The sequence below is a fragment of the Perca flavescens genome, chromosome 23 (assembly GCF_004354835.1).
Source record: "Perca flavescens isolate YP-PL-M2 chromosome 23, PFLA_1.0, whole genome shotgun sequence".
In the NCBI taxonomy this organism is placed as follows: domain Eukaryota; kingdom Metazoa; phylum Chordata; class Actinopteri; order Perciformes; family Percidae; genus Perca; species Perca flavescens.
Window position 1 is genome coordinate 25,283,318 of NC_041353.1, and position 18,761 is coordinate 25,302,078.

The following is an 18,761-nucleotide window of genomic DNA, read 5'->3' on the forward strand; positions in this document are numbered from 1 at the left end:
GTTAATTATGAACTCAGCAGAAATGAGATGGCAAAGGGAGATGAAAGAGCCACTGAGGGCTTGATGATTATGCGAGGAGACGAGCGGTTGGGCAGACAGAGAGGTTTAAACAGGTTTACTCCTGGAGAGATGAGAAGCAGAGACTAAACTCTCTGTCTCTGTATATCATTGGCTGCTTGATATACTCAACTCTGGTCTATGCTCACTGATAAAGGTCCCATGCTAGCGATATAAATATATTAATAAAGTTAAAGCCTCTGAACACCAACACAGGTGATTTCAGTTCTTCTGGCTGATTAAAACTCTGCTATTTTCCTATGTTTTTGTGTGTAAGTGACTGATGGGAACAACAAGCTTTGAAACTGGTCCAGTATTAAGCAAGAACGCTGTAACCGGCAGCCACAGACCGGGCTGCAATGTAACCCAAAGGGGCAAATGTGCAGCGTCAGTTAGCGTCCACTAAAAGTGCTGTTTTTACAGCTGACAGGCTCAGATTAATATTCTAAACCTAACCTAACCGGTGCAACAGAGCTAACAAAAGACTCAGGAAGATGTCAAAAAATCAGTCTAGACACACCCACACACTCCTGGGAAAAGGTCCAATCAGCCAGATTAACTGAAAACAACTGTGTGTGTTCACATTGCAGCTCATTTATAATGATCAGACATTTTTTGGTGAGTGACGTTGCTACGTCTGCTCTGCTCACCGAGACTTCGCTCTGCTCCGCCGCCGGCTGTCTCCAACTTTAGCGGCGGCTGGTGTTACCACGGAGATACGAGTGATGGACGGCGAGCTTGCCTGCTGTCTATTTCTGTGATAGAAACACTGCAAGCTGCTACAGTTTGCTGCTCTGCTGCATCGCTGATTGCTGAACACACCTGACTACAGGAGACACTAGCTCAGACTGCTGAACACACCTGACTACAGGAGACACTAGCTCAGACTGGAGGACACACCTGACTACAGGAGACACTAGCTCAGACTGGAGGACACACCTGACTACAGGAGACACTAGCTCAGACTGGAGGACACACCTGACTACAGGAGACACTAGCTCAGACTGGAGGACACACCTGACTACAGGAGACACTAGCTCAGACTGGAGGACACACCTGACTACAGGAGACACTAGCTCAGACTGGAGGACACACCTGACTACAGGAGACACTAGCTCAGACTGGAGGACAAACCTGACTACAGGAGACACTAGCTCAGACTGGAGGACACACCTGACTACAGGAGACACTAGCTCAGACTGGAGGACACACCTGACTACAGGAGAGACACTAGCTCAGACTGGAGGACACACCTGACTACAGGAGACACTAGCTCAGACTGGAGGACACACCTGACTACAGGAGACACTAGCTCAGACTGGAGGACACACCTGACTACAGGAGACACTAGCTCAGACTGGAGGACACACCTGACTACAGGAGACACTAGCTCAGACTGGAGGACACACCTGACTACAGGAGACACTAGCTCAGACTGGAGGACACACCTGACTACAGGAGACACTAGCTCAGACTGGAGGACACACCTGACTACAGGAGACACTAGCTCAGACTGGAGGAGTGTGTATAGTTATAGACGCGGTTCTGGGTCGGATCACGTTCTCACCACGAACGAACCGCTCAGAGGCGATTCTAGGATCAGACCTTTAGGGGGGCTAAATCAGTAATTTCACTGGATGACAATGAATATATGTATTTATTATTATAACAGAGAATAAATGCAAAATATTGAATATATGAAAACACTACTAAAGTCCCTTTATGGACGACCATAATCAAATGAAATGATAATGAGGTGTAAACAATAACTAAATAAAAATAAAACTTTCCTTGACTGGGTTCCAGGTGCATAGCATCGGCGACAGCGACACAGGATATTAAACCTGTTTCTTTGAACCTGTCATTGTTTGTCCTCTGTCACTAGCAGACAAGTCTCTTCCTGTTTTTAAATCTCCTCTGAAAACTCATTTATTTTCTTTGGCTTTTAACTCAGTTTGAGGGATGATTTTTGAGGTTGTTTTTCTTTTTTGAATTTTTTTGTATTGCTATTTTATTGTTCTATTGTGCCACTGCTATATGTTATTGCTTATTTTAGATTGTGTTCAGCACTTTGGTCAACCATGTTGTATTTAAAGTGCTTTATAAATAAAGGGGGATTGGATTGTATTGGAAGTTCACAAACTTGAAGCACTAAAATATTAGCACTTAAAATAATATTAATTATAATATTTTTACGGGGGTCTGGGATGAAATTTAGTGGGGTTTGAGCGCCCCGTAAAAAGGGTCTAAAATCACCACTGGAACCGCTCCAGAGTTGGATTGAAAGCATACTGAGACCCCCTCTTCAAGCCGGACTCAGTACGCTTGTTTGGTCCGCTTTTGGTGTACACCAGCGTTCGATTGCCGCGTTCTCACCTAATTTTTGTATGTAGCAACAAGCCTGTGGAACAGGTTGCCAGGAAAGGTTTTAAGCAGGCACTGAAAAAATGGCTCAGATGGCAATCTTAGTATGCTTTCTTTTATTACTGTATTGTCTTGATGGATCTATTTAATACGTATGGATGTGATGATTGATGCTTGATCAATCAATCAACGAGGTAGGTGTGAAAGCAACCATCTCCAGTGGGTAAACAAAGTAGACCTTCCTCCTGTCGCAGCCAAACAATGTTACAAGCTAGTCGAGACTGCTCTCAAATCAACTGCTCATTAATTAATCACATTATTATCAGTGAGACATTTTGTGTCCAGCACCCTCTGTGACATCCGTCCCTTCTCAGCTCCTGTCTGGCAACACGCGCAGCAGCCACCCAGCAGCAGGCGAAGGTGTTGCGTGGGAAACGCGGTCTTTCCACGCCTGTCGTCATCTGCAGCGGGGCGCTTTGCTGTCTTACCCTCCTGACAGGCACGGGAACACTCTCGCCTCGGCTCAGACTGCCTGAACATCATCTGTCAGACAGTCAGCCCGCGTTGCCATGACAACCAACCAACCAGGGGATGAGCAGGGTGTTTCTTCATTGTTAGCGGCAGACGGCGATGCTCTCATTCAGTCCCTCCGGTGTTAATCAGCGGCTGCAAATTAGCGACCTCTGGTTTGAAGTGAGTGCGAGGCGATGCTGTAATGAGCCGCACAAAGCTCCGATAACTAGCGCCTTTCACTGAACACCCAGTCTGGATGCTCCACTTGCACAATAAAGGGTTCCTTTATAGGACATCATTCTTGTATAGCCCGGTGGTCCTGAGCAGTAAAAAGGCCTTTCTTGTGAGGGAGGCAGCTGTGGACACAGAGCTCCCTTCATCTGCTCCTCCTGGGCACAGGCCAGGACAAACAGGATCTGATTGATGCCGGCTCTTCCTACAGGCTAACAGCGCTCTCTTGACTTGATAAGCACTGATTAAATGGGCCAGAGGAAGACGATGAAGATGAGAAAGACAAGGAAGACGAGGCACCGCAGGAGAGAGAGCCACCCTCTGAAGCAGGGGTCTTCAACATTTTTAAGCCAAGGACCCCTTACATGGTACCCGTGGGGTCTTAAATGTCTTAAAAATGTCTTAGGGATAATATTTGGAAAATAAGGCCTTAAAAGTCTTTTTTTCTTAAGAAAGTCTTACATTTTGTTCACAAAGGTCTAACATGTGTATTGTCCTTTCATAGGATTAAATAACTCCTAAGTAAGTGAGTAGTGAGTACAACAATAAAACATTGTACTGCCCCACCTGCAGTAACTCTGAGGACCCCCCATGGGTCCAGAACCCTCCCAACTGTGTGCTGCTGTGCTATGTGTAGTTATTATGGGGTGTTTACATCAAGCAGACGAAGTGCTTTAGAGCAGGGGGCAAATCTGAACACAATAGAAATACATTCCTTGGAAAATTGTATGTTACAAAACGGTGTCAAAGGGTTGCAAGTCCTAAGCCAAAATGGTGCTGTGTAAAACTGGGCCCCAATTACAATATTTAACATTTTCCAGGCGTTAACAAAAATTGTGCCAAAAAATATTTGTCAAAAACCTTTTATGACTTGATCTTCATATATCACTGATGAAAATAACTGACCAACCAGGTTATCATACAACAGTAGTACATTTTATGTTTCATTTTTTTGTTATTTGAAGCTTCAACCTCCCGACTGAATGAACAGCATGTGTGTGTGTGTGTGTGTGTGTGTGTGTGTGTGTGTGTGTGTCCAGAGACAGTATCAGATTGCATTGAGGGCATTATTTATTATTTATGTTGAGTAAACCATGTTCTTGGTACACAAGTGATGTGTGTGGTCCCCGTAGGTATCATGTGTGTGTGTGTGTGTGTGTGTGTGTGTGTGTGTGTGTGTGTGTGTGTGTGTGTGTGTGTGTGTGTGTGTGTGTGTGTTTGTGTGTGTGTGTGTGTGAGAGAGTGTGCATGAGGTCATCAAACATGCAAACAGCAGTCAGACCACTTCATGATGAGTCAGTCTGCAGACACAGTCAGATCCCTACAGGAGTCAAATGGAGCCACTGCATGTTAATCTGCTCCCATCATATGCATGTTTCCTTTGAAAGACTTTCCCATATTAGTGAGAGTGACCCTGATATACTATATATATATATATATATATATATATATATATATATATATATATATATATTTGGTCTACTCTTTGGAGCAACACAACTGAGAGGCAACCACATGCAAAGTGCAAACCACAGTGCAGAGTGTTGGGCTGAATGAACAACATACTGATAATTTAGCTACTCTCTAGTGCTATTATTAACTCGTGTGCATTTCCAATATGGCAGCCATTCAAAGCAACAGCTCTTTAAATATAGTCTGTTAGCTTCACGGTAACGATGAGGAATTAGCACATGCTTCAACAACTGCATATTCCCAGAGAGAAAACCCTCCAGTGGCAACACCAATAAGGTCATTAACACTTTGTGAGATATTCTTCTGTCACCTGCATACACAGCGGTTGTTCACCTCACACGCTCTGAAAATACACCATGAACCCGAAACACCATTCACGTATGAATAAAAAGACTTGAAAACAACCAACAGACATAAAACAGGACGTGTGAGTAATCCTGAAAGGGAAAGGTTGCTCAAAGCTTAAACTCAGTTTTCAGTTTTCATTTTCTTACGCCACTTAGGCGGGCTGTAGAACAGAATGGTATTTCACAGTATTCAAGTGCACGTAAAATAACTCCTCCTGTATTTTGACATACTTTGAAAATATTTTCAATCATATTTGGGTGGATGACAATTTGGGATGTACATATGTCTGTGTTCCATTAGTCTGGAGGTGTGGTCGGCTGGGCTGCAGGGGCACTTAATGAGGAGGATGCCACATGTGTCTGAATAATTTAAGTGTTTCCAGGAAGGTGAGTGAACCCCCCCTCCCTCCCTCCCCCCCCCAGCGTCTGCTGCTGTGGCCACAACCACAACAAATTATGTCACACAGAAATAAACTCACTCTCATACCTGTGCCCTACACTGAATGCAACATGGCTGCAGGGATAGAGGATGTCTTAATACAACACAAACATACCCTAAGTACATTGTAAGAGTTAGTGGGGGGGAGTGTGACTGAGTAAACAGGGCCCTCATGTAAGCAGGGCCTGCCCACAAAGATACTAGAATGAATAGCTGTGGATGTGGGATGTAGATTAGGAGGATAAGTGGCTACCAGTCCACACTCCATGCTTGGGAATTGAACCGCCGACTAAGTCCCTGCAGACTAAGCTACTGCTGCGCCAATCAGAGACTCAACAAGAGAGAAAGTCATTTTCACACCTCTAGGTGGACTCCATTACATAACATGTCTTTTAGCTGACTCTTTTATTATTATAAAATAAGGTAACATTTTCTTCCACGACTGTAATGCTAGCAGCGGCTACAGAGGTCTGGTAAGCTCACATCTTTCGCACTCCACGCCACGCTAAAAGTAACGTTATAGTGGATAAATGGTCAAATATTATTAATTATTAAATATATATATATATATATATAGTGGTTGCAGCCTAGTAGGGTTGTAGTTTTACGATTGATGACCAAACCAGCCTAAATATTGACAGCTCAATTGTTTGAAATAATTAACAATATCTACTTTTATATAATGAAGAGTGTTAAACATTTGTAGCACATTGTGAACTGATGACGGGATACGTGAGTTCATCTGACAAGGCTGTTGGGTGGGGCGACCTCGGACCAAAATGGTTGGGAACCACTGGTCCACATCACCATACAGACAATGAGCAGACTCACTGTCACTAGGATTAAACATCGAAAGCTGATCCGCTTCCATCTTCCTTCTCCTAATAATCACCCAGCAGCCGGTCAAACCAGAAGTGAAAGCAGCTTCCATGTGTCTGTTAGATGGGCAGCTTTGCCAGCAGGTTCATTGACAAGGCACCTCCGAGGCCCCTTTAGACCCCTACAGTGCCTAATTTAGCCCTCCTCATAATTCAGCGCCCCCTGGGAGCCAGGTGATCCAATCCGGAGGCTGTCCCTGTTCCTTCTGCTCGGACGGGACTGTTAATGTCTTGATCAGAACCTGAAAGGTCTTTTCCTCACAGAGCGACAACAGATGGCGAGGCGTCAGTGAGCTGCTGCTGCTGCTGCCAGTCACGGCATTCCCAAACCAAGCTAACATATGCCAACTGTTGGGATTATCAACCTGAGTTGTATGCTGAATGAATGATGATATGGTAGTGACCTATTTAAGGTAGGGGATGACTGCACAAACTACAGGTCAACTCAGTACATGTCCTGATCCTGTTCTGTACTATAATGTCTCTTTGGATTCATTCTCACAGTGACTACATTCAGCGTGCAATATGAGAAAAAAGCAGAGGGGGGGAGGGATGTGTTTTGATCATGCACAACTAAACAAAATATCGAAGAATGAAATCCCCCTTCCAATACCACCATGAATATAGAGTCACTCAGCCGGCCAAGCCAAAACACTTATTTATCAACTTCAACATCCAATGGAAAATAATCTCAGAATGAAATAGCACAACGTGGTGTCAACATAAAACAGTGCTTTCAAGCCGGAGAGCAGAATTCACTCCCCAGCGAAAACAAAATACCATCACTTTTAGCCGGTGTCCTGGAGGTCTGTAGCGGCTAAATCCAACCAGCAACTGCTACTCTGATGTGATCCTTCTATGGCACTGTAGACTGTTCACGTTACAGCGCTTTACTTAGTTTAAAATACTTCTATTTTAGGTATATAATATATGGTCTATTGGTAAGTTAGCACTGATCACTTTGAGGGGGGGTACATTTTGTCCTCACCGGGGATAAAAATAATTCAGCAGAGGCAGGGATATGTAGACCAGCTACACATTCTCACTCCCATCGCCTAAAATACGGAGGCTTGTTCAGGTGCTATTGTTAGGTGTTATTGACGCTAAAAGTCTCCTTTAGCGGCAGATCTAAACCCGCTTTATCTAAACGCGCTGGGTCAGGATTGTTGTCGGGACTTTTGACGCAGTTAGGTTAAGGAAAAGGTGGTGGGTGGGCTTATAAAAGGTACGTTTTCGTGACACGCGGGACATGAACGGGACAGTTGGGTTTAGGTAAAGAAGAACGGGACAGTTGGGTTTAGGTAAAGAAGAACAGGACGGTTGGGTTTAGGTAAAGAAGAACGGGACAGTTGGGTTTAGGAAAAGAAGAACGGGACAGTTGGGTTTAGGTAAAGAAGAACGGGACAGTTGGGTTTAGGTAAAGAAGAACGGGACAGTTGGGTTTAGGTAAAGAGGAACAGGACGGTTGGGTTTAGGAAAAGAGGAACAGGACGGTTGGGTTTAGGTAAAGAAGAACGGGACGGTTGGGTTTAGGAAAAGAAGAACGGGACAGTTGGGTTTAGGAAAAGTGACATGCGGGACATGAACCCCGGTCTCCTGGGTGATAGTCCTGTGTTGTTTGACCCATCCACCCCCTCCCCCAACCAACCTCCCTACGAGGAATCTCAGGCTTTCATACTACTCGCTACCGTTATCTCTCTTAATACTACTGCTCTGCTCTGTGCGTCCTACACACACACTGAAGGGTTCTTTTTGCATCATATCTGATGCTGAGAGACACTGGCCAAGCATCTGTATTTTATGAGTTCGGAGTGAGAACGGGTTGAGTGGTTGGTGTTGATGTAACTTAATATAGATCAACACACCACGAAGCTACTGTAGATACTGTATTCATTTTGTTTACATATGTTAACATTTTAAGTATAATATTACACTGTAATTATATTATGCTGGTCTCTTCTAGACCGTCCGTCTGTCCAGTTAGAGGAGTTTTCCCTCAATGAGGGAAAACTCCTCTAACTGGACAGACGAATGAAGCGAGGGTCTAAGGACAGAGGGTGTCGGATGCTCTCTACAGAGTTTAAAGCCCCTGACGGCAAACTGTGATCTGTGATCAATAAAGCTGACTTGACTTGACATTTTATTTGTACAGACAGGCTTGTAAACTTCCCTTTTCTCCCTATGGATTCAACAACAACAATGTTAAAAGACATGTAAAAGTAACAGATTAAAATGTACTTAAAGTAACAACAGTGTAAGTACTCATGCAAAAAAATTGACCCACATATTTCATGAGCTCATCATACAATGTGCGTGTGAAATCTTAATGAGCTAAGTGATTTGTAACTATAGCTGACGTGTGCATGTAGTGGAATAAAGCGTACAATATTTGCCTCTGAAATGTAGTGGAATAGAAACTCAACATTGTACACAGTAATATTTCACAGTGAATACAGACCTGTACCTTTAGATTGCTTCTTTAAATCCACTTACTGAGATTATAAGAGGTTCCATATTGTCGCTTGTTTACAAATGCCTATAAATATTAATGTTGTAATGCAATTTGCCAACATATATTCAAGCATGAAAGGGTTTGTAATAAACCCATGGATGGATTAGTGAATATGCAAGCCCAGCAGGGTCCCCTAAGAAAAGGCTATGTTATGAAGTGACTGTTATTCAAACAAGAATGTCCTTATCCCAATGCTTGTCTCAATCCCTAAATATCTAAATATCTGTCTGATCTACATACATTATAAATATGTTCTTATGTATTACTTAGGCTACAAAAAGCCTAATGTTAAATATTTATTAAACTGGGGGAAAAAATCTAATATCTTTGACAGCAGAATCACTCTAGTCTAATGAGAGAAGATATCTGCATCACAGGTTTTCTTTGATGATTTCCTATAATATTTTGTTATAATGGCCTATAAGGCTACACAATATGAGGAAAATATCTAATTGCGATTATTTTCACTAATATTGTGATATGATTCACGATATTGGAGGGAATGATCATTTTTGTATTATTGTCATTTTCATTGAAAAATGTAAAAAGTTAAAATGATTATAGTGTGATTAATGCAAGGATCTGTACCAAACAGAGATGTTTTCTTTAGTCTGTAGGATAGGATTTGTCTCTGCAGCACCACAATACTTCATTCAGAATGGTTTGACCCCCCCCCCTGCGATTTGGATAATGCACCAGTCCATATTGTGATTTCAATGAAATTGCGAATAACTGTGCAGCCCTAGTGGGCTTTAGTATTTTGTACAATATGTGTACAATATGTCTGTCAGTGAGGCAGGAAGATTTGGAGTCCCACAGCTTCTCTTCAGAGAGTCCATCCAGCAGGGCCGTTGCTGCATCACAGTCTGATAATGTGTCCATGGACGAAATATAAAATACATATATTTTTTACTTGTATCGATGTCACTGATTTTAGATTGCTCTGCCCAGTACGTTGTGACTTCCCAACTCTGTCTGTGGTTCATTGGTTCCCTAACCCTAACCCTGAAGACATAAATATCACCTCACATTTTCATTACAGGAAAATAACCCTTGTGTTGTCTTCACTGTCGACCATGAACTTGTCATTCTGGGTCAAAATTGAAAAATACGATTTGCTAACTTCTTCCGACTTTTTTGAAATTTTTTTAATGCTTTTAGTGCTTTTTTAAACGTTTTTATCCCTTTTTTCAACACTTTTTTATTAAAGGTCAATAAACCTAATAAAATGACATTATACCTAATTTTTGATTTTGAAAAAAAGCAGATATGAATTATTTTGACTCATACAATAGTTAAGATCAGAGAATGTTGAGTGAATCACAGACTGGTTTATGTCAAAGTTTGGTCGTGATGCTGTTTTGAAATCATTTTTCACCAAAATTCAAGGGAAGTAATCATTCATTTTACCTGCGAAGAACATGGATGCATGGATGTATATGTTGTTTGGGTTCCATACAACGGACATGCATGCAATATGCTTTGGTCTCGATTTGATTCTTTCCTGATACATGGGTGTTGATTGGATTATTGTAATTTTCATTCATTGCGATCATAGAAGTATAGGGATTGGATAGTATTGAGTATTGGGATTATCTTTTCTTTCTTTAACCAAAACCAAAAAAAATCACAATACCTATGATGTTTGATTTATTTCCCCACCCTTAATACTTAGTAGATACATTCAGTGTTTGAGTCTGCACGTGGGATTTGTTGATGAAAAGAAAGCACTGGTCATCATCCCTTTAAAGGTGCACTATGAGTTCCTGCAGGACGTCCCTTCTGCTGACTTTCCAAGAACATTCCAAACAAAACAGAGCAAGCTTTCCCCTCCCCCCATGTTTCCGTAACTGTCATGACTAACTGACTAACTGTCTCTAAAGCCCGGGACACACGGGGCTGATTATCGGCTGTTAGACAGTCTGGCGAGGTCAGTGACTCGAATCTGTTCGGTGTGTCCCGTGCCGTCGTCAGTCTGGGGGGCTGTCGGCGTTCATTTTGGCCGACCTGACATGTTTAGTTGCCGGCAGGACAGTCAGGACTCACCCGGAAATGGGGAGCGGAATAAGGTGACTAGAGTCTCTCAAAATCTGACGAAAAATCTTTTAAACTGACCTTTGTTGTCATGTTGCCCACCATGACAGTCTGGCTTTGAATTTCCGGAGAAAACAAACCCATGTGACGCGTTCGTCCAATCAGCTGCCGGTTTTCATTTCCTGGTCAACAATACAGAGTAGCGCCGCCTGCTGCTATGGAGACGTATTACGTTTCTCAAGTCGGTGTCGCCTCAGTGTGTCCCGAGGCAGTTTTCTGGACCTCGAGGACGTGACTGATCATTTCCACTGGTTTTTCTGCCGAGGGTCGGCCGTCTGGTTGGTGTGTAACCACTTTAACCCCCACCCCCTCCCCCAACCATCTCGTCGGTGATTGGCTGGAACGTGGTTTGTTGTATTTTGGTGCACAGCCTGTGCCCCTGCTGTTTGGCTTTTTCACTGTGTGTTCGGGGGGCAGGCAGCTAGCGGATCAAGGAGAGATGCCTATGATTTGAGATCAAAATGAAATCGTGCTGAAACCATGCAGGAACTCATAGTGCACCATTAACACCGTTGGAATAGCCTACACTCACAAACACAGCATGGCTCTCATTGTGGAAGTGGCAAACTGAAGATGGAGGCTTCTCTTTAAATCTCTCCACGCCAGAGAGATGGATGAGCATGCAGAGATTAACCTTTCAGGGTTGTTAAATATGAAGTTCAAATGGGAAAGTGAATCCGGGTTGATCTGTGCACAGAGATATGATAAGTGCTTCTGGATAATGATTCATTCCTGAGACATAACAACTATTATGTTTATTTATATAAAAACAGCGTTATCTGACAGCGTTAAATGACTCATCAGGATTTAGATATGTGGCTAATAATTGTATGAATGTTTCCTGTCATTTCACACAGGAGGATGTGAAGAAGATAGAAGTAGATAGTGGCAAAAAAAAGAAAAGACTCACGTAAAGTACAAGTACCTCAAGTTTTTACTACATTACTTAGGTACATGTACTTAGTTACATTCCACCACTGCTTACCGGTAATAAACTAGGCAGACCTTCCTCCGCAGCGCTGTGAAAGAAGGTCTGGCCATGGGAGACTAGGGGAAATGCAATGCAACCAAGCCACGGCCAAGCGGACCATCACACCCACTGAGTCTGGATCAGAAGCATAAATTGGCCTTGACACTGGCGGTAGTAGCAGCAGTGTTAGTGCAGCTGTGGGTCAGATGACCGTGACTGGGAGCTCCAGCGCAAACACATCTCCACAGCTCCGTCCTGACGGAGCCGTCCATGTCAAGTCATTGTGGGATGCATCGTGATGACAGACCCCCACTCTACTTTTCCATGCTGATGGAGCCGAGAGCTGAAAGAGATCAGAGCGCTCTGTGGAGCCATTCATCTGAACACTGAGCCCTGAGTGTGGGCTGCCCAGCACTGCAGATGGGAGGCCTCAAAGGGAGGCACAGCTGCAGCACACACACACACACACACACACACACGCACGCACGCACACGCACGCACACGCACGCACACACATGCCAAACCTAGCAAGATTTCACCAGGCAAAACTTGGACTTTTTATTTCTGACAGAAACCTGGCAACGTAATTCGGAGTTTATTCATCTAAATGAGCTGTGTCCTGTTGACTGCTCGTTTATTGGATCCCCGCGTCTGTCTGGCCGCGGTGGAGGACTTGCAGTAGTATGGAGAAACATCTACCCCTGTCAAATGGTGAGCGTGGAAACTTATTCATCTTTTGAACTGCAAATCACTAGAGTTGGTCGGTTAAAGCCGTTCTATTGCATTCTTATTTATCGGCCCCCTGGTCCTGCTGGGCAGTTGTTGTCTGAGTTCACGGACTTTATGTCATCTGTTATTAAATTTGAACAGCTATTAATGGTTGGGGATTTTAACTTGCACACTGACGTTGCCAATAACCATGCTGCAAGAGATTTCCTTAGTATTACTGATTCACACAATCTAAAGCAGCATGTTCATGGGCCCACACATGCTGGTGGTCATACATTAGACCTTGTTTTTACACTAGGCCTGGAGGTTAATTCTATATGCTGTGAGGATATGTTGATTAGTGACACCAAGTGTATCTTTTTTGATCTCTCTACCATTGGTGATCCCCCGTGCCGGAAACGTTTGACATGTTGGCGCATTATTACTCAAACAACTGTTGAGCAATTTATTTCCCGGTTTGACTTTAACACTATGGGTAATAATGATGTTGAGCTTTTAATGCAATCATTTAATGACCTCTGCTCTTCTGTGTTGGACGAAGTGGCGCCTTTAAAGTTAAAATCTAAGCCCATTTTTAACGCCTCGCCTTGGATGACGGACGATGTGCGTTGTCTAAGGAGGAGGTGTCGTAGGACTGAACGCCTGTGGAAATCCACTGGGCTTAAAGTACAAGTTCTGTATCTTAAGGAGCTTATGCAGGATTTTAATAATTTAGTTAAGAATTCGAGGTCGGTCTATTTTTCTAATTTAATCTCTTCTTCCAAGAGAAATCCCAAGGTTTTATTTGATACTATAAATAATATTGTCTCTCCTCCTGCCACTGTGACAACAATATGCTCACAAGACGACTGTAATAGGCTGCTGTCATTTTTTTATTGATAAGGTTGAATCTATTAGATCAAGTATTCGGCCTGGGCCACATTTTAATGTAGACTGCCTTTCTTCACCTAGGCCTATTACTATTGAATCTTTCCAATCAATTAGCCTCCAGGAGCTCCTAAACATGACGAAGAAAATGAAAATGTCCTTTTGTCAACTGGATAAAATACCACCCTCATTATTTTCAAAAGCACTTCCTGCCATTGGGCCTAGTATAGTGGCTATTGTCAACTCCTCATTGGCCACTGGCTGTGTCCCGTCCTATTTGAAACATGCTATTATCCAACCTATACTAAAGAAGCCTAATTTGGACCCAACAGTGTTAAAAAACTATCGCCCTATCTCAAAGCTGCCATTGTTGTCCAAAATTCTCGAAAAGGCTGTGGCTAATCAACTTACAGCTGTTTTAGAGAATTTGGAGATATATGACAGATTTCAGTCAGGCTATAGGAAGAGACATTCTACTGAGACGGCTGTGGTGAGAGTCCATAATGACCTTCAGATGGCCTCAGATGTAGGTCTATGCTCTTTGTTAGTACTTTTAGACCTTAGTTCTGCCTTTGACACAGTTGACCACCATATCATGAATAAGAGACTGCATGAATGGGTGGGCATATCAGGAGTTGCCTTGGACTGGTTTGCATCCTATCTTTCAGATAGAACTTTTGAGGTCTCTATTGGGGACTGCCATTCTGCATCTTCGCCCTTGTCTTGTGGCGTTCCACAGGGTTCAGTGTTGGGCCCAATATTATTCATTTTATATATGTTGCCTCTAGGTCAGATTATTCGCAATTTTAACATTTCTTATCATTTTTATGCAGATGACATACAACTCCATTTTACTTTTAGGCAAAATGAGACATCAAAGCTTACTAGGCTTCTAGATTGCATTGACGCCATAAACAACTGGATGGCTGAAAGCTTTTTGCAGCTGAACCCAGACAAGACTGAGGTTTTAATCATAGCACCAGACAGTGCTATTCCTCTGATCAGGCAGAACATTGGGTCTCTGTCATCGGCGGTCCGGCCCAGTCTAAGGAACCTTGGGGTGATATTTGACAAATCCCTATCTTTTGACACTCACATCAAATCATTGACCAAATCCTGTTTTTTCCATTTACGCAATATTAGCAAATTAAGGGCTGTGGTCTCTCAATTAGAACTGGAGATGCTCATCCATGCTTTCATTTCCTCCTGCATTGACTATTGCAATTCACTTTTCTCCTCAGTCAATAAATCTGTCCTTCACCGCCTGCAGTCCATTCAAAATGCTGCTGCTAGGCTTCTTACAAGATCAAACAAGCGTACCCATATCACCCCTTTACTCTGCTCCCTTCACTGGCTTCCTGTAACTTACAGGATCCAATTCAAAATTCTGACCATAACCTACAGGGCTCTGCATGGTCAGGCCCCTGACTATCTTGCCAACATAATTCATTTACACACTCCATCCCGGTCTCTCAGGTCTGTTAATCAAAATCTGCTAGTCATGCCACGCACTCGTCTGAAAACATGTGGGGACAGAGCCTTTGAGGCTATGGCGCCCAGACTCTGGAATGCCTTACCAACTAGCATTAGGTTTGCTGAGAATGTGGATTGTTTTAAGGGACAAGTGAAGACTCACTTGTTCAGGCAAGCGTTTGGGTAGCCTATGTCTTTTATTTATTTGAAAATTGATTTTGTTGTACTTGTATCTTATTCTATTGACTATTTTTACCATGTTTTATTGTCTATGCACATTGTAAAGCACTTTGTGACCTTGTCTGTGAAAAGCGCTGTATAAATAAAATTTACTTACTTACTTACACGCACACTGTGATGTGCAGTGTTATCAGCTGCAGGGACATACGTGGAAACTGGTATGTCTGAAGCAGATTTTAGGATTAATTTTGATTTTGGTCACAAGCATCTCTCCTCCATTGGTTGAATGACTTTAAACTGTAGGAATTAACCGGTACATGTTTCATACAGTGATTGTTGCATGACCCTCGTGTCAGGGCTCAGCTCAGTAATGTTTCATCATGTGTCATGGATTAAATGTTCATTCTAGAAAATGTTTAACAGTAATGACAGCTGGTTTGTCTTCAAACTGCTTATTTTGTGTGACCGTCAGCCAGAACATTAGAACTAGACTGATAAATCAGCCAGGCAGGTATATCGGCTGATATTAGCTTGCTGTATAGTAACTGCCAATGTGCTCTTGAGCAAGGCACTGAACCCCCAACTGCTCGGGGTGCCTTTCCATGGGCAGCTCCCTCACTCCATTAGTGCATGTATAGGTACTCATGTGTGTGTAATTCAGGCCTGTGTGTAACAACAGAATTAATTTCCTCTTGTGGGATTAAAATTAAAATTGTGGGATAAAGTGTACATTATTATTACATTATATGAGGCTACCAATAGCCAACCTTACAATATTGCTGCAATATCGACATGGAAGTATTTGGTCTCTGATTATCTGATTTTTTTCCATATCGCCCAGCTCTAATCTTAGCCTACCAGGACTCCATCTCCCACATCACACAATGGTGCCCAAACATCAACCTCCATCTGAATAGAAATAAAACTAAATCACTATTTATCAACCTAGAGAAATGGTAGAATGCTTCAAATACCTTGGACTCACCCTGGACAATAACACTGACATCACTGACATCCATAAACTGAAAGCACTCTCCGTCACCCCTGTCACCTTACTACTCCAACCCATTCTCCTCTACTGTTCAACATATTAACTTCTACCGACACAAACAAACTCACTTGCATCACCCCATACTGCATCAACAAGAATTGGCTTTCCCACCCCCAACTAGAGCTGTAAAAATTCCAAATTTTACTGTACTATTAATTGTCTCAGAAATAATTGCGATTAACCATATAATTGTCTATTTATACATCTATGTTCATATATCACTGTCATGTGACCCAGATCATGTAATAACACAAATACACAGCCTATTAAGTAAACACGTCTCTTCATTATCATAAACCATCCCCCCCTTGTCACTATGAACGTGTATAGGGTCAAGTGCCAACCACTAGCATAGCTTTAGCTCAGCAGTCTGACCAAAAATCACTTATAGAATTACCATTTGGCATATCTAAAGAAAATCAACAATTACCATCAACAGTCATACCCCTTTAGATCTTAGCTAGTGTTAGCAAATCGTTGCGGTTAAACAAAGAGACCGTGATTACGTAACAAAATTGACAATTAGACAATGATGTAATAACTGTTGCAGGCCTACCCCCAACCTATCAGACCTCGACAGCAAAGCCACCAAACGCAGAGCATGGATATGGGACCCCAGTCCTCCCCTCGCCCCGTCTTCACACTGCTTACATCAGGATCAGACACAGGACCTTGGCCTGGAGACGCTCTGCTGCAGCAGCAGTTTGGTGCCTCCCGCCATATGATCATTAAATGAAGCTCCCCAGCGCTGATTGTTATGTGTGGTATGTATAGGTTGTGTGTCAAGGGGTGTCAGTGGGACAGACTGGAGGGAACTGTGGACTATAGGGTGTCTGTTTATATTTTTTGATGATGTTTTAAATTCAAAAGCATCAAGACTTTATATTTTGTGAAAATGCAACTCAATAATGTTGGGTATGTTACCTGATACATGGCCAGCATCCAAATCTAGTTTTACAGTAAGACTGTGATACCCCTGTGTGCCCTAGTTTCACATTGCCAGACCATGGAGGGTCTGCCTAGTCCACACAGCATTCCTGGATGGCAAAAAAAAAAACGTGCTCTTGTTTATCGGCATTTCTTTAAACCAATCACAATCATCTTGGGCGGCGCTAAGCGACGGACGGCGGCGCTAAGCGACGGACGGAGCCGTGGTGCCTCTGCAAAATAGCCTCGGGAAGGAATTTGTTTTGGTGGAACGTGTACGTTCAAATGTAGTTTTAGTCGTGCAACAGAAAACTCAGATTGGACAGATAGTCTAGCTAGCTGTCTGGATTTACCCTGCAGAGATCTGAGGAGCAGTTAACCAATAGTCCTCACAATTCTACCGGAACGGGACATCTGGTGGAATTTTCCGGCAGCACCTGAACAATCCCGGAAATTAACGTTGTTGATACACAGTAGACTACTGGTGCCATAATCATACATCAATGAATCTATAGGCCATGTTTTATACCAGCATGAAATAATGGGGGGTGTTAGGGGCCTACTCTCCTTCCCCCCCCCCGAAATGATGATGTCACTATTTGCAGTTGAAGGGTCAGGCTGCTATACTTAAAGTTAAAGATCAGCTCTGAGAACAGGGACTGCGTCTTAATTAACATGCTTCTGCAAAAATAGCATGACAACATCCAGTCTGCAGCCCCAGGCCGTTCACATACAGAGACAGGGGAGCTCTTTGGTTAATTTGGACCACATTTGCTTCCAGAAAAGAAAGACAACAGCCGGATGCCCTTGTTCGCCCTTTGGTCAAATGAACACTCCCCACAGAGCAGGGGGACTGATGTTCTTGTGATGAATGGTGTTGGTGTCTGAAAATGCCCACTGCCACAACTTTAGCCTCATTAGCCGTCTGAGGTGTTGGTGTCATTCTTACCTTTCCGCATGAGGTCTTCGATGTCTTGGTCGAAGCCCAGCCGATGGCACTTCCTCCACAGCCCCATGTTGGTGGAGTTGTACTGCCTGCTGCACTCATCCGCGGCGCTCATGGCGAACAGCTGCCGCCGGCTGCGGGCCAGCAGCAGCTTCTCCTCCCAGCGGGGCGGGCTGCTCCGGCCGGCCCGCAGCGGCAGGCTGTTGTTGGGGATGTAGATGAAGCCCGGGTCCTTGCGGCGGCTGGAAAAGCTTCGGCACCGCTCCCGGTACCTCCTGGCGTCGGTCTCGTACCAGTGGTCGGAGCACATCGCCACGGCCAGCATGCCCAGGGCGCAAAGAGAGAGACAGAGCCCGGCGTAGAGCAGCAACTTCCCGGCAGCCATGCTCGCTTCTGTCACAGCCGCATCAGCACCTCGACACACGGACAGCTCCTCTGCGGCGTCCCGCGGCTTCAGCTCGCATCACCTCAGGAGAGCAGCGTCGGGACCGTCATCGGGCTGGCGAGGATGTGTAGAGAGAAGACACAGCTAACTTGCCAAATGAAATGTTCCGGTGTTTTTGGGGCGTCTTTACTGTTTGCTCGGCGTTATGCAGCAGCAGCTCGGCGGAGACGGAGAGGGCGCTTATCTCATCTCAGCCCCGGATCTTCTGCATCCATCCGTCTGTCAGGGCGACACCAACCTGCACACAACACATCAGTCAAGCTTA

The 18,761-nt window shown here is 43.7% G+C and overlaps 1 protein-coding gene across 1 annotated transcript in view; it reads right to left on the minus strand.

The window, feature by feature from the left end:
• Window positions 1-18,436, minus strand: part of tmem178bb (transmembrane protein 178Bb) — a 103,314-nt gene extending 84,878 nt beyond the window's left edge. Inside the window, exon 1 of the mRNA XM_028570269.1 lies at window positions 18,055-18,436. Within this exon, the coding sequence (XP_028426070.1) occupies window positions 18,055-18,436 (382 nt within the window). The remainder of the gene's footprint in view (window positions 1-18,054) is intronic.
• Window positions 18,437-18,761: the final 325 nt, after the last annotated feature.